The sequence below is a fragment of the Sarcophilus harrisii genome, chromosome 4, assembly GCF_902635505.1.
Source record: "Sarcophilus harrisii chromosome 4, mSarHar1.11, whole genome shotgun sequence".
In the NCBI taxonomy this organism is placed as follows: domain Eukaryota; kingdom Metazoa; phylum Chordata; class Mammalia; order Dasyuromorphia; family Dasyuridae; genus Sarcophilus; species Sarcophilus harrisii.
In genome coordinates this window covers 440,399,245-440,416,411 of record NC_045429.1, presented here as the reverse complement: position 1 = coordinate 440,416,411, position 17,167 = coordinate 440,399,245, and the positions used below count along the sequence as shown (strand labels likewise).

Below are 17,167 nucleotides of genomic sequence, written 5' to 3'. Positions count from 1 at the left end.
CCAGGGTGCCTTCTGCACACCTGTACTGTGTCCTAAGTCTCAGTGATACAAGGGGTCACATGCTCTGCCTTTGCAGCAGCCTAGTAAAATGAGGTGTCTTTCAGAATGGGTGTGGGAGGGGCAGCCAGGTGGTGTCGGCCCTGGAATCAGGAAGACGAGAAACATTTTTATATCCAGGCCTCAGACACTTGACACTACCTAGCTGTGTGACCTTGGGCAAGTCACTTGACCCCAAATGCCTCGACAAAAAGAAAAAAAAATGGATATGGGAAGCTTACGCTGATTTGGTAACCCAAGCTTGTTCTGGCTCATCTCTTCCTCTAAGGAGCTATACTGTGTTATCAATGGTGGCATTGAGGAGACCACTGAACTTCTGAAGCAGAGATTTGACCATATTCTCTACACTGGAAGTACTGGCGTTGGGAAGATTGTCATGGAAGCCGCCGCCAAGCATTTGACCCCTGTGACTCTGGAGCTCGGAGGGAAGAGTCCATGTTACATTGATAAAGACTGTAATCTTGATGTGGCTTGCAGGTGAGGGAGCCATTCACGTTTATTTTCCATTCAGGGGAGTTTGCTTCTCTTTGCAGCATGTGCTTTGACTCTAGGGCCACTGATGGTCTTGCAGTGAGATAGCATAGGGTACCTGGGGTCAGACACCGCCTCCTGGGGCTAAGCCCCATCTCCACGTAGAACTCGCCTGTGCCTCAGTACCTCTCATCCCTCAGGTCCTCCCGCATGCCTTGAGCCGCATTCCTTGGTCCTTGAGGCTTTTTAATCCTTATTTAGTTTTGAATATTTCACCATATAAAAGTGTCCAGAGTTCAAAAAAGTTTCCCATTGCAGTTCCCATTGCTCCGTTCTACACCTGGAAAAGAATCTACTCCACTCCACAGAATTCTTGACAAATGGCCATGGACTTGAGTCTCCATATGAAGTCCCCTAATAAAGGAGAATGTATCCCTTTTGAAACATAACATTCAAAGCTTGAGTCTGCTTTTCTCACGTTTCTGTTCTTTGTTTTTAGGACTAAGCAGAGCATGCCTAATAGCTCACCTGTGGCATCTCTGCATCTATAAGAATGGCTATTATGTCTCCATTGACTCTTCATAGGCTCTGATTTCAAGACCCTTTAGCATCCTGGTTGCCCTCTGGATTATCTGTGTGTGCCCAAGTTCTTTTCTTTTTCTTATTTATTTTTAAGCCACTCTAGCATAAATCCCACATGGTCATAGCATATGATCCTTGTTAGTATTCCAGTCAAAATTTTTACATCAGTCTTAATTAGGGAAATTGGTCTATACTGTTGTTTTCTTTTTCTTTTTACTCTTTCTGGTTTGTCTGATGTGGATATTGCATAAAGCTAGGAAGGAGAACAAACTTGTTGATGAAAAAAATTCATATCCAACATGGTTTAGACAAGCCAGATGGATAGGCTAAGTTACTAAATTAATCTCTAATCACTTAAAATTACACTAAGATGTTTGGGACACTTTGTGTGGTCTGAGATCGTATTAATTTTGTAACCCACTTTGTTCTGACATTTCATATTGATTAGGCAGTCTACTAGCTTCACTTTCCTCCCACCAGATCTTCAGGAGTAGAGGAACCAAATTATCTTTCAAGTTTCTTTATATCTTCAGAACTTAGCATAGTTCCTAGCACATAATAGTTGCATATTAAGTGCTTGTTGATTATCTTCCAAATTGCATTTGCGAAGTTGATTTTTGAACCTCAACGTAATAGCATCTTTGAAGTTTCATTCTAATAAATTAGCTCATCACTCTGGTTTGTCTAAATCCTTTTGGATGCTGTCTTTTCCCACTAGTATTTGTTCTCCTTCCTAACTTTGTATGATCTGAAAGTCTGATAAGCTGCTTAAAATCATTCATCAAAATGTTAAATAGAACAAAGGCAGGAACAGATTCTGAGGCCTCCAGTGGAGACTTCCAACCAAGTTACCAGCAATCCATTGACTTTGAGTCTGAGTCATTGAACTAAATCTCAATGCACCTAATTCTACTGCTCTTACCCCTGTGTCTGTCTTGTCCATAAGGAGAACATTATCTGAAGCTTTTCTGGAATTTGGTTATACTTTTCCTGTAGTGTTACCAAGATCTGCCTATCCAATGACTCTATCAAAAATGGTTTATAGACTGATTGCCTAGCAGTCTCCATTCTCAGATCCCTTCTGACTCCCTGGACTTCACTGGCATATCTCAGCCCCCTTTTGCCCTACAGGATCCCTTCTGTCCCACAGCTCCCCATCCTACATTGGTGAGTTCCTTCTGGAACCTCCATATTGAAGAAGTCACAGCCAACCCTCTTGGCTCCTGCCTGATCCTCTTAACTTTGCCAGCATTGCCCCAGATGTAACCTTCTTTCTTATCTGTTATCTATGCTTATCCTTATCAGTGCCCTTTTAAGTGATGTATCTTCCTTCCCATTAAAATGTAATCTTCTTGACAGGGATTGTTTTTATTTTTCCTAGTACTATTTGTACTCCCCGTTCTCAGCACGTGCCTGGTGCATAATAAACACTTAAAAAGTGTTTTTTGACACAAGTCTGACATGATCTATTCTTGTTAAAGCCAGGTCAGCTTTTGGCGATTACTTTGCTTTTTAGATGTTCACAAACTATCAGTTTATTAACATCTATAAGGATTTTGCCCAAGTAGCTGAAGCCAAGTTCACTGAGCTATAGTTCCAAGATTACTTTGCTTTAGACAGATTTTTAGAAAATGGAAACATTTGCCTTTTTCAAGTAATTTGGCACCTCCTCTGGTTTCCCAAGTTTTTCTGAGTTAACTGACAGTAACTCAACCAGCAATACTTACCAGTCATTTGGCCTTGGATGCAGCTTAGACCTGACACTAACTCCTTACTTATTTGGGGTTTCAGCTCTCCTTGATCCTGTTAAGCCCTTTTGTCTTCCTAAACTTTGACTGCCTCAGCTCATTTGAACTCTGATATTCTTGCTACTCTCTTCAAGGGGCTATTACACTTTTTGTATTTATTCTCATCATCTGCCTTCTCCTCATCTCTGCCTATCATTTAAAAAATTGTAAATTGATTGATCTGCATTGGTTTCTAGACAGACAGCAGCCCCTTTCTTTTTCATTGGGTTTGTTTATATTTGAATTTTCAACCTGGTGTTGGTGAGACTTCCCTTCTCCGTTGAAACTGACTTTGCCTAGAATTTTAGGCCGTGAGGACCTAACCCTTTTTTCTCTGAATCCTTTGAAATCTCCCCAGATTTAGGGTATGTGTAGGGTAAGCCAGGATTTCTTCTCCTCTATCATTAATCTTAAGAGATTGGGAATACTGCCCTTTCAAACAGCCAAACCCACCCCTATTCTGTTTTTTCAGTTATCAGTGTCTATTGAGTAATCCTGCTCAGGTCAAGTTCAGAAGAGCAGTCCCTCATCACCTCTTCCATATTCCTTCTTTTGTGTACACACTATAAATTAAACCATATCCTATCCTACTGTAGTACTTGTCATGATTAATACAAATTAATGCTTCCTTCTATTGATTAATGTTTAAACTCTCAGTCTGTTTTGTTCTTTTTTGCCCATTCTCCTCCCATTCTCATTCCCTCTCTCTCTTTCCCTTCTCTCTCTCTCCCTCTCTTCCTCCCTTTTTCCCTCCCTCCCTCTCTGTCTCTCTGTTTCTCTGTCTGTCTCTCTCTCTCTCTCCCTCTCTCTCTCTTTCACTCCCCCCTCTCTCCCTCTCATTCTCTCTCTCTTTCTCTCCCTCTCATTCTCTCTCTCTCCCTCTCTCTCTCCCTCTCCCTCTCTCTCCCCCTCCCCCTTTCTCCTTTCCCTCCCTCCCCTCTCTCTGTATGTCTCTCTCCCTCCCTCCCCTCTCCCTGTATGTCTCCCTCCTCCCCACACATACACCCCGTACACCTGTCCCCCTGCCACCAAGCATTCTTATTGTATATCTTAACAGAGTTACCTTTCCTTAAGATCCTAAAGACCTCCTGGGATTCCTGCTTGTTAATTGTGCATGAGCTCTTACTGTTCTAGAACAATGAGAATTTGCATCCGGCCTGATGTCTAAAGGAAATAAGTGGTTGATTCTTGATGCTGATGGCTTGGGGTGGAACTGGAGAAAGGAACATTCGGCAGTTCCATTTTGAGTCTTACTATGAGGCAAAGTCAGCAATTGAATGGGTTGACTGATGGGATCCTTAGCTTGATGTAATCAACTTAAGAGCCCCAGTTATAAGTCCTGTCCTTTCTTTCCTGTGGCATTTCTGCTCCATGGGCATTGAACAAAATAATAGCACTAATGTCTTACAAATTCCACATCCCTTTCTGATTTCTTTTTATTTTATGGACTTGGTTGGTTTTGTTACACTTGTTATTTTTCTATAGTCATAAGCATATGTCATAAGTCTATATAGTATATGTAGTTATGTCATAAGTGATATTATGGTATTATTCTGATCATGCTGTTCTTATTTTAACATTTCATTTTAAGTCTTTACAGATTTCTGTCTTCTTGTCTTGTGGCACACAATACTATTTTATTTTTCTGATAAACCATAATTCATCTATGCCCAAGCCATTGGGCATATTCTTATATCTTTTAAATGAATATGCAGTTTTTGTTTTTCTTCCCGGTTTACTTCTACCTTCTGAATCCAATTCTCCCTGTGCAACAAGAAAACTATTTGAATCTGCACACATACATTGTACCTAGGATATACTAGGACATATTCAATATATATAGGACTGCTTGCCATCTAGGGGAGGGGGTGGAGGGTGGGAGGGAAAAATCGGAACAGAAGTGAGTGCAAGGGATAATGTTGTAAAAAAAAAATTACCCAGGCATGGATTCTGTCAATAAAAAATTACTATAATAAAAAAAATTAAAAAAAAAATACATGAATATGCAGAAGCCACAGTTCTTGACTGAATAATATTCTTCTCTGTTGGTACCTTCTTTCCCCCTGATTTTTCATTTTTATAATCACTTTTTTCTTTGTTTGCTCTGGAATAGAGTCAAGTACTTTGAACAGGAAAAACAAGTGGGCCTTTAATGTGTTGCATTAGGATTGTTGTTTCCCACTGTTCTGGATTCTCCTTTGGAAGTTTTTCCTAATTTAACCTATTTCCTGAGGGCATTTCATAAAGATAGAAATGGGTTCCTTGCTGATTATATAAGGATGAAAATCCTCTTACTAGATGCTAACTTAAAAGTATAGATTCTTTTGTTTTCCTGTGTCTCTTTTTCCAGGCCAGTAATTGTGCCAGGAGTAAAGTAGCTGTCTGGGGAGTGGTTTGACTAATCTGAAATTGGGCTTTTTCTTCCTCCTTAGCACAGAAAGCATCTCTTGGCTTGCTTTTGTCTCTCCAAACTTTCTGGAAGTGCATGGGTCGGTTTCTGTAAGACTGGATTAAGTAGGAACAGACCACGCCCCCCGGATGCCAGCCTGATCCATAAGGCCAAAGGAGGGCATCACTCTGGGGCGCTGGCCCAACTACCCTTGAAGGAGCCTCGGAGAGAACAAGTTGGGCTGCCACATTGTTGTCTCGTTGCCTTGTTGCTTTCCCAGGAGCCCATTTCTCTGGGGCTTCAGGTCACGTTCTGCCCACCTGCCAAAGTAAAACTGCAGGATGCTGTACTTGGTAGGGAGTGAAGGGAAAACCCAGGGAGAGCAGAAGCTCGCTTTCCAGGCCAGGGCTCAACAGGGCAGTGAGTTTGCCTGAAAAGAATGAATAGGGAATTTATCTCTAAGGTTTTTTTGTTTGTTTGTTTTTAAAGGAAACCATTATATTTTTCCTTTATTGGCAGGTAAAGAAACTACAGGTAATGAGCATCTGTGTATGTTTTACATTTCCAAATATGAATTATCTGGCTCCTGGTGAGCCAGAGGTTTGGATTTCCTCACATTGGGTAAGCAGTCTGTGAGTCACTTTGTGAATTTTCCCATAGCAATCCAGATTCAGAAGTGAGCTCTCTGAGTCTGATTAGTCAATTAAAAATATTCCAAAAAATAAAGTAATGAGAAGCAGCATGGCAGAGAGCAGTGGTATCAACTTCAAATAGAAACGGGGACCATCAAGTGGACATAAGGCTCCTTGCAAGACCACAGATTAATTTTGAAAACTACATTAAAATCAGACTCAGGAGTGTTATGGTCTTCATGGGCTAATGTGTTTGATCCCTTGGAGACAGTAGAAAGAGAGCTGGCTTCTAAGCTAGGAAAATCTGTGTTTAAGCCTTGCCTCCCACACCCACTGGCTGTGCATTCTGGAGAACATCTCAATTTTTCACTGTACTAAGCAGCTAGATTGCAGAGAATGCTTTCCATTCTGTGGCCCAAAACCTGAATTTTACTGAAAGAATTCATATAAGAGAGGGTATAGGCTTCTCAGTAACTGGTTACTTGAGCCTTCATCTTAGCACTTTAACTTGATTCTAAAGTCCTGCCTGGACAAACAGTTAACTTTGTGGAGTTGGGTTGTTTTTGTTTTTGTTTTGCAGCTTCGAGTCTAGACTTGAGATTTCATCATAAACTAATGAAAATACACTTCCTCTGCAAACATTGATGTAGCCTGGAAATTCATCTATAACTTGGGAGCCTTAGAAAGTAGCCTGGGATACTGAGATGTTAAATGATTTGCCCAGGGTGACATAGATGGGTAGGACTCAAATCCAGGTCTTCCAGATTCCAAGACCCCCTCTTTATTCATCTGTTGTACTGCTTCCCTTCCTCTTCTCCATCTCCCTATCCCCATTCTCTCTTTATTAATAGATCTTGTTCTTAGAAGATATTTCCCAACTAATACCGCCTTGTCAAGTTCTAAAAGTATATTTCCTGGAAAAAATTAAATGATTAATTTTAAATAGAAATAGATATATCATCCTTTCAGTTTCAGTAGTGTGCTTCTCACATTGACTTGTAATTCAGTGGTTCCCAGTAGTTTTTGTTCCTTAAACCTCTTTCAACAACAAGAAAAGGTTGTGAACTCCCAAGGTAATCTAATATACCACTTCTAATATTCTTTATACTTATGTGTTTACTGAACTATTAAAGAATTTTTAGTACTAGAACCCCTCAAATGGGAACCACCCTAAGTTGCTCAAAGTTGCCTTACTTCTCCATATGCCTGCTTTGCATTTTTGCAGTTTTTGTGTAAGATTTCCTGAAGACTTTAGCAATGACGGCCAGTCACAGATACGATGTATCTTGGAGGCCTGGTGTTGCACCTGTTTACATTTTCAAGAGGGACACCTGACTGCAGACTTTTTTGTCGATAGCTCCACAAGTCGCTGACAATCCCAATGACTGCCCAGCAGCCCATGAGACATCAAGCCCTCCAAAGTACGCCGTGCAGCCATGTTGGTCACCTGGCAAAAGTAAGGTGGAAGATTGTTGATGACCCAGGGATATGTTTCCCTCACTACTGGCTCCTTGGCATCTCCATCAACAGTCTTCTAAAATCTTACTTTTGCCAGGTGGCCAACACGGCTGCTCAAGTAGAATTGTCCTGAATCTTTGTGTTGCTGAGAATAGCTGAGTCACTCACACTTGATGATCCTACAAGATTGTTGCTACTGTGTACAGTGTTCTGTTTCTGCAGGTAGAACCCCAAATATTTTATATTGTCTCTGGATGTGGATGGTATTTTCTATCCCAAGTCTATTGGAATTGTTTTGCATTACAATACTGCTGAGGAGAGCTAAGTCTGTCATAGCTGATCACCACATAATCTTGCAGTTACTGTGTACATTGTTATCTTGGATCTTATTTCATTCAGCATCAGTTTACATAAATAGTTCCAGGCTTTTCTGAAATCAGCCTGCTCATCATTTTTTATAGAACAATAGTATTCCATTATATTCATATATCATAACTTATTCAGACGTTTCCCCAGTTGATGAGCATCCACTCAATTTCTAATTCTTTGCCACTACAAATAGAGCTGCTACAAACATTTTTGAATATATGAGTCCTTTTCCCTTTTTTTAATGATCTCTTTGACATACAGACCAAGTAGTGACATTGCTGGATCAAAGGGTAGACAGTCTTGCAGTCCTTTGGACATAGTTCCAAATTGCTCTTCAGAATGGTTGGATCATTTCAAAATTCCAGTTTTTCTACATCTCCTTCAATATTTATCATTATCTTTTCTTATCATCTTTGCCAATCTGATAGGTGTGAAGTGGTACTTCAGAATTGTCTTTGCATTTCTCTAATAAATAGTAATTTAGAGCATTTTTTCATGTGACTCGAAATGGCTTAAATTTCTTTATCTGAAAATTCTGTTCATATCCTCTTTCCATTTATTTATTTCCTAAGGTGGGGCTAAGTATTCAGTTTCCTCTTCTCTTAATCTGAGCAGTTTATATTTTTATAAATATTCATTCATTTCTCTTAGATTGTCAGATTTATTGGCATATAATTGGGAAAATAGTTCCTAATTGCTTTTATTTCCTCTTCATTTACGGTGAATTCATCCTTTTCATTTTTAATACTGGTAATTTGGCTTTTTCATTTCTTTTTTTTTTAATCAACTTAACCAATAATATAATCTATATTTTTTTTCATAAGACCAGCTCCTAGTTTTATTTATTCAATGGTTTTCTGATGTTCAATTTTACTGATCTCTTCTTCGATTTTCACTATTTCCAGTTTGGTATTTAAGAAGGGATTTTTGTGTATGTTCTCTTTTCTAATTTTTTAAAGTTTTATGCCCAATTCATTGATCTGCTCTTTTATATTGATGCAAATATTGAGAGAGATTTTATTGACATAAGTATTCAGAGACAGAAATTTTTCCCTAAGTACTGTTTTAGCTACATCCCCAAAATTTTGGTTGTCTCATTCTTATTATTTTCTTTAATGAAATTATTGATTCTATGATTTGCTTTTTGGTCCACTCATTCATTTTTTTTGAAAGGCAGTGGGGGTTAAATGTTTTGCCCAGGATCACATAGTTAATATATGTTAAGTGTCTGAGGCCATATTTGAATTCAGGTCCTACAGACCTGTGCTCTGTCCACTGCACTATCTAACTGCTTTTGATCCCCTCATTCTTTAGGACTAGATTGTTTAGTTTCCAATTAATTTTTAATCTGTTTTTTCATGGTCTTTTACTGAATGTAATTTTTTATTGCATTATGATCTGAAAAGGATGAATTTAATATATTTGGTTATGAGGTTTTTATGCCCTAATATATGATCAGTCTTTGTGGAGGAGCCATTTACCACAGAGAAAAAAGCATATATTCTCCCATTCATTTTTCTTAAAAGGTATAACATCTAACTTTTCTATTCATTGCCTTAATTTCTTTCTTCTTTATTTTTGTGGTTAGATTTATCTAGTTCTGAGACAGGACCTACTTCCCTATAGGATAAGATAAATTTCTGTATCTAATTGTATCTAACTTTGTTGGGCCAATTCCAACAAGAGTGAAGTTCAAGCATTGCTCACCACTCCCTCCATGTACTCCTTCTTTGTAATAGTGATTTTACATCTCTTTTAAGTGAGATACCCCATTCCACCTCTTCCTTTCCTGAATGTATCCCAACTCCTTCCTTTTGTTTTCTTGGATATCATCCTCTCATAGCCAACTCATACCCACGCTTTCTGTCTGTGTATCTCTACTCTTTGTAACTGCCATAATAGTGATAGATACAAGAATCATCTTCCCATATATGGATGCCAGTAGTTTAATGTCTCGTTTTCTTTTTCCTGTTCACTTTTTCATGTTGAGTCTTCTATTTGAAATCACTTTTTCCATTCAATTCTTGTCTTTCCATCAGAAATGCTTGAAAGTCCTCTGTTTCATTACATATACATTTTCCACCTGAAGGATTGTACTCATTTTTGCTTATAGGTGATTCTTAGTTATAACCCTAACTCTTTTGCCTTTTAGAATATCATATTCCAAGCCTTCTGATCCTCTAGGTAGAAGCTGCTAAATACTGTGTAATCCTGACTGTGGCTCTCCAGCATTTGAATTGTTTCTGGTTGCTGCTTGCAGTATTTTCTCCTTGACATGGAAGTTCTGGAATTTGGCTATAATATTCCTGGGAGTTTTAATTTTGTAATTTATTTCAGGAGGTGTAGGTAGATTCTTTCTAATTCCATTTTACCCTCTGGATCTTAATGTCTTGAAAGATGCTGTGCAGGCTCATGACTTTGTCCATTAATTTTAAAATTATCTCTCCTTGATCTCTTTTCCAAAGTCAATTATTTTTCCAATGAGATATTTCACATTTTTTTGTATTTTTTTCATTCTTTTGATTTTGTTTTATTGTTCCTTGATGTCTCCTGGAGTCATTACTTTCTGCTTGCCTAATTCTAATTTCTTCAGTGAGCTTTTGTATCTCTTTTTCATTTGACCAATTCGATTTTTTTAAGGAGTTGTTTTCTTCAGTGAATTTTTATATATTTTTCCATTTTTTGTGCTTCATTTATCGAGTTATTGACTTATTTTTATGATTTTTTGCATCATTCTCATTTCTTTTCCCAATTTTCCATCTGTCTCTCTTCTTTGATTTTAAAAATCCTTTTTGAGCTTTCCCAGTAATTCTTATTTTGGTCTTGATATTAATTCACATTTTAGTTTGCGGCTTTGCATGTAGGTATTTTGACATTATTGTCATTTTCTGAGTTTGTGCTTTGATCTGCCCTGTCACTATAGTAACCTTCTATGATTAGGTTTTTGGTGGTGGTGGTGGTGGGTTTTTTCTCATTTTCCCACCCTCTTTCTTGACTTAACTGTTTATTAAAATTGGGTTCTTCTCTTGGGGTGGAGGGGGCACTCTCCCAAACATCAGATTTTTCATGCTGCTGTTTTCAAAGCTAATTCTGGAGACCTATAAATATTCATTTCTTCCAAGATGGTATGATCTAAGAAGAGGTGTGGTTATTGCTCTTCTGACCTGTGGTCCTTTTCCCTTTTCATGATCCATGAATATTATTTCATCCCATTCTTTTGTTGGTTCTATCACTCCAGAATTTGTTTTGAATCATTATTTTAAAGTTGCTTGGAAGGAAATTTAGAAAAACTCGGGAAAGTCCCTGCCTTACTCCACCAACTTCAGTGCAGACATATTCTAAAGCCAAATAGAAATGATGTGGAGATTACTGACAGTTGTTTCCATGAACAGGGATAATTGAGAATTGTCTCCATTCTGTGAGAAGGCAAAGAGCCTTCCTTCCGACAGTTTCTGAATATAATTACTTTAATAACAATAAGTAACCAATAGAGGGTTATTTTAATATAGTTATATCATATTGCGCCTTGTTTTCTTTAGACGTATCACCTGGGGGAAGTATATGAATTGTGGTCAGACCTGCATTGCTCCAGACTACATTCTTTGTGAACCATCTCTCCAGGGTCAGATTGTGGAGAAGATAAAGGAAACTGTGAAGGTGAGTGAAGACTCAGTGCCAGTAGAGCATTGCTTACTTGACTTTATTAAAATTGCTATTTGCATAAGGTAAGCATCTCACATAATTAGCCATAGCTTAAGCATTGTTGATTTTGCTGTTGTGGGCACCCCCACCACAGACCTACACCCACACACAGATGCAAATCTCAGCCTTCTACACCTGAGCAGAAGATCTCTGTGAGTTGCTGTGGCTGAAATAGTCCTTGCTCTGCAGCCGCCTTGGGGCCCAGCTTTTCCACACTGAACCTTTGACAACTGGGTAGAGATGTCTTCTTTGAGCCCGCCCTATTGAAGAACTGAATCCTTGTCTCCTATGTGACACAGAATGGTCATCTTCACCGCTGTGTGTCATTCATTTATTAAAGTGAATTAAAAATACTAGAAAATTTTGAGAAATTTGGTGACCACTCCTAAAATCTTATGAGAAACCCTGAAATGTCATGAAACTGGAATGAGGAATCACAGATGTAAATAGTCTTATCTCATGTAGCCTCATCAATTGTATGCACAATACTGGACCTGTTTTTTGGAATTTATCTTGTCACTGAAGAAAGCAAGAGGCATTCTCTTGACAGGAAAATCAGCATGAACAAAGTCAGGGAAGAGGGGATTAACAGGAATTGTTGAGAGGGAAGCCTGAGGAGACTGATCCAACTAGGAAGGAGAACTTATGTTGGAAGGGATCATATGAAGATGGAGTTAGATAAGAAAGTGATCTTGCCCTAGGAATACTGGTTCAACTTTATCTGATAGATAACATAGAGAACTTGTAGGTTCCTGATTTGGGAATGAAAGTGATATTTCAGGAAGAATAATTTAATCTGATAGCAGATTGCCATCTGGGGGAGGGTGTGAAGAGAGAGAGGAGAGAAGTCAAAACAGAAGTGAGTGCAAGGGATAATGTTGTAAAAAAAAAAAAAAAAAAACTACCCAGGCATGGGCTCTGTCAATAAAAAGTTAAAAAAAAAAATCTGATAGCAGAATTCGAGACAGATCATAGACAGAAGCTGTTGGGAGAATGTTGAATAATCTAGGCCTGAATTTCAGAGGGTTTGGACTAGGTGGTTAGGAAGCTAGAGAGGAGGTGGCAAATGACTTCACAAAAAAGTTTCATCTACTTAGCTTCAGGAATCCTTTCTATGTGAATCATTCCCAAATCTAGTTTTTTCACCCCAAACATCTCCCCAGAGTTTCAGTCTCATATTACAATTTCTTGCTTTCTCTATCAAGGTGTCTCATCAACACGTCCAGCTCATTACATCCAGAAAAACTCTTCTCTTCAAAAAATCTCTCCTTCCCCAAAACTTCTTTATTTCTGTTACTGATCCCACTGTCTTCCTACCTTACAGGGCATCTAACCTCCAAGGCATCTGGGATTCTTCTCTTTCCCTCACCTCCCACTATCCTGTGTCAGTGTCCTTATTCAGTCAGTTCTACCTCCTCGACACACATTCCTGCTACTATGACCTTTCTCGAGGTCCCGTCTCATGACCAGACTATGGTGATGTTTTCTTGTCTTCCTTCTTGGGGCCAAACTCCACATAGTTCTCCATATAATCCTCCTAAAGCGCCGATCCTATCAGTTCTCTCTTCAGAAACCTCCAGTGCTTTCCCATTTGATCCTGGTGGTTACAACCCTCTAAAATATGACTCCAAGAAACCTTTCAGTTTTAATCTCATGCATTCTAGCGTTCACATTTTCTACTTTTCAGTCAAAGTGCATTGATTTCGACCTCCTCCCAACACATACGCACATATCTATACATGCGCACATACATATGTACACACACACACACACACACGCACGTGCACACTCTTGGGACATGTGTATCTTGAAGGTGCAGGAGGGTTCTTGGAAAGCTCTATTTTTCCATGCTTGTGAGACCCCTGACTTGTGTTTTCATGGAGATGTTTGAAGGCAGAAGAGAGATATGTGCGTCAAGGCTGTTCATGGGCCTTGATTAGCAGGGTGTCCTGGCTATGTGACATAAACATTGAGGGAAGAGGATTGATTCCTTTGGACTGTGATTATATATATAGTGTGTCAGGAAGGACAAAGAACCTAAAAATTAGGACTATCTCTTGGCTGACATGTCTTAAATGTCAATCTTATCTTGGTTACCCTGGACAAAGTTAATATGTAGTAGCTGTGTAATTTTTACCATCTTTGGATTTTTCCTTTTCCATCTATGGGACTTGATCTAAAAACTTTCAAAACCTCACCCATTAACATTCTTTTATCTAGAGATAATACAATAAGCACAATAGAATTATGATATAAATATGATGAAGATTTGGGAAACAAGGTAAGTTCTTGATCTGGGTATATTCTGGGTTCTTGAAATTGGTGGAACTATGAGTTTGGGCATTAAAACTAAGTACATTTAATTATTCTAAATAGGAATTCTATGGTGAAGAAATAAAACAGTCTCCTGATTATGAAAGGATCATCAACCTTCGTCATTTTAAAAGGGTGACAAATTTACTTGAAGGACAAAAGATAGCTTTTGGAGGGGAGACGGATGAGGCTACACGATTCATAGGTATTTTACTTTATTTAATATGGAAGATGATAGTTTGTTAGTTTATATTGCATTGAATGATATTTTTAATTTTTTTCTTGATTTTTTTTAACCTTGACTTTAATGACTAATAAATACTGGAATAAGAAAATTATTCACTTTGTTTGAGAGGGAGTGGTATGGTCTGGACTTGTGGTTTTTATCTATATGGGAAATTTCTGATATAGGCACTGTCCTTACTAGTGGAGACTGGCACTGGTCTTTGCCTTAGAGAGTTTCCTGCAGTCCTGAGAGTTTATGACACTTCATCATGGTCATACATGGTCTTACAGCCAGTATGTATCAGAGACAAAATTTGACTTCAAGTCTTTCTGACTCCAAGGCTGCTTCTCCAACCATGGGTACATCAATGCATACATCTCCTGATTTCAGCTTCCATTACAACCTACATCAATTATACTCTCTCAAAGTAGAATTTTACCTATTGCCTGATGTTGGTTTTATAACAACTCTGGCAGGAAGGCAGGATAAGTAGTTGTTCCTATTCTGGCACAGAGAAGGGATGGCAGTCCCTGGCCAAGGCCTGAAAGAATTGTTTCAGAAGCAGTTTACTAGTTCATTGTTGCTGGCTTTGTTTTTACTTTTGAAGACCAGGTGGCTCTTTGGTTTGGCCAAGAGGCTGCCAAAATATCCTCTTATTCCTTCTGGAAAGGCCTTTTGACAGCAGCAAATATATAAAGATACAAAGGGAGATATGTATAAGAAAATTTGAAGAACATGGAATATATTATTTATGAGATTTATGGATAGGTGAAGAATTTATGAATAAATGAGAGAATATTGGGAGGTATAAAACAGATAATTTTGATTACATTTAATAAAAAAGGTTCTGTACAAATAAAACCAATATAGTCAAGATCAGAAGGAAAGCAGAAAATTGGGGTGAAACTTTTTAATAAAGTTTCTCAGATAAAAGTCTCATATGTCAAATATATAAAGAAACTTGTCAAATTTATAAATACAAGTCATTCCCCAGTTTTCTGATGAAAAAATCAAAATATTTTATCACGCAAATATACTCTAAATAATTATTGAATAAAGAAGTGCAAATTAAAACAGCCTTGAGATATCATCTTACATCTATCAGTTTGGTTAAAATGATAAAAGGGAAAAATGACAAATGTTGAAGAGGATTTGGAAAAATTGGCATCTGATTCATTGTTGGTGGAATTGTGAACTAATTGAACCATTTTGGAGCACAATTTGGAATTATGCGTACAGAGTTACAAATTGCCTCTACCCTTTAATCCAGTAGTAGCACTATTAGATCCGTCTCCTAAGATAATTAGAGTTGTGACCTGATCTAACTATTCTGGAAAGCAATTTGGAACTGTGCCCAAAGGTTCTATCAAACTGCATTACCCTTTGATCCGGCTGTGTCTCTAGTGGATCTGTACTCCAAGGAGATCATAAAGGAGGGAAAGGGGCCCACGTGTGCAAAAATGTTTGTGGCGGCTTTTTTGGTAGTGGCAAGAGACTGGAAACTGAGTGGATGTTCATCAGGTGGAGAATGGCTGAATAAGTTATGATATATGAATGTTACGGAATGTTATTGTTCTGTAAGAAATGATCAGCAGGATGAATATAGAGAGGCCTGGAGAGATTTATATGAAATGATGCTAAGTGAAGTAAACAGAACTAGGAGATCATTGTATACAGCAACAAGATTATGTCATGATCAACTGTGATGGACCTGGCTCTTTTCAACAATGAGGTGATCCAAGACAATTCCAAAGACTTGTGATGGAGAGAGCCATCTGCATCCAGAAAGAGAACTTTGGAGACTGAATGTAGATCACAACATAGAATTTTCATCTTTTTTCTTTTTGTTATTGTTTGTTTGCTTGGTTTTTTTTTCTTTCTCATGTACATTTTCTTTGCACAGTATGACAAATTGAAAATATGTTTAAAAGAATAACCTATATTGGATTGCTTGCTGTCTTGGGGAGAGGGGGAAAGGGAGAAAAATTTGGAACACAGGGCTTTGCAAAGGTGAATGTTAAAAATTATTTTTGCATGTTTTTGGAAAAATACTTTGAAAAAAAAATTTTAAAGACCTTTTAAGCTCACTGTGACTAGGCCTTGTTGAGCTGAGATATCAGATCTATTACCAAGATAAAAGCAGCAAGAAGTGAAATGATTGGTTACTGGTGAATCAGGTCCCCTCTGCATTGGTCGTCTAGACTTGTGAAGACTTGCTTCGCTTTCTGGCTTCCTCGTTGTGTGAGTCTAGGGTGGGGATGCTGACATCGCTGCTGTGACTCCTTGTGGAGCCTGCTCAGGGATGTTGAGCCTTTCAGGGTCACGTGGCCTCAGTATTGCCTGGTGTCAGAGCTCGGCAGAACCAAATTAGATCATGTTGTGTGTGTTTGAGTTTAAAACAAAAAACAGACTAAACTAAGTCCCTGCTCCTTTTGTAGGTTTGCTTTAAGTAGAATTTGGGAGTGTAGAGTAGAGGAGCCCGGTCACCCTTGTCTCTGGTGTGGGAGAGGACCAATTACTATGGGATATGCCGGGCTCTGCAGGGGACACAGCTCGGGCTGGGGAGACCTTAATGAGCAGTGTAACACCAGGCCGGTCACTTACTCAGTGTCTGCGCCTCTTGAATCGGGACTCTGCCCATTTTCCCTACTTAGAGGCTTGTTATGGGGATCAGATGAGGCAGTAAAGGTATGAGCAGCAAGACAGGGATAAAGGAGGTCCCTGCTCCCCTAGAAAGGAAGTCTTGGGTACATAAAACGTCACCAGACGTGCCTCCCATCATGCTCTGTGCACATCCAGACACACGCAGGCCTGACGCAGACAGCTTCTGATCCTTCCCAGGCTGAAGCCCCTGTGCAGAGAGAGCACACAGGGAAAAGAGGCAGCCCAGGTGACCATCTGCCCGGTGGGGTCAGAGAGGTGGCTCACCTTGCATTGTTATTTGGGTTTCCTTTTTCATTGCAGCCCCGACTGTCCTTACCGATGTGAACCCCAACTCCAAGGTGATGCAAGAAGAGATTTTTGGTCCTGTGCTTCCAATAATGCCTGTGAAAAATGCAGACGAAGCAATACAGTTCATAAACCAGAGGGAGAAACCCCTGGCCCTGTATGTGTTTTCTAATAATAATAAGGTGAGTGATAGGGGATGCTTACAGAAAAATCTGGGCTGCAAAATACGTCC

General features: G+C 38.9%; 1 protein-coding gene across 3 annotated transcripts in view; it reads left to right on the top strand.

Annotated features, from left to right (window-relative positions):
* The window catches only part of ALDH3A2 (aldehyde dehydrogenase 3 family member A2), a 43,271-nt gene that overhangs the window by 11,219 nt on the left and 14,885 nt on the right, over nucleotides 1–17,167 (top strand). For all 3 annotated transcript variants that reach the window (XM_031967832.1, XM_031967830.1, XM_031967831.1), the window contains 4 exons: nucleotides 326–534; nucleotides 11,285–11,402; nucleotides 13,824–13,965; nucleotides 16,951–17,117. In XM_031967832.1, coding sequence (XP_031823692.1) covers nucleotides 326–534; nucleotides 11,285–11,402; nucleotides 13,824–13,965; nucleotides 16,951–17,117 — 636 coding nt within the window. The remainder of the gene's footprint in view (nucleotides 1–325; nucleotides 535–11,284; nucleotides 11,403–13,823; nucleotides 13,966–16,950; nucleotides 17,118–17,167) is intronic.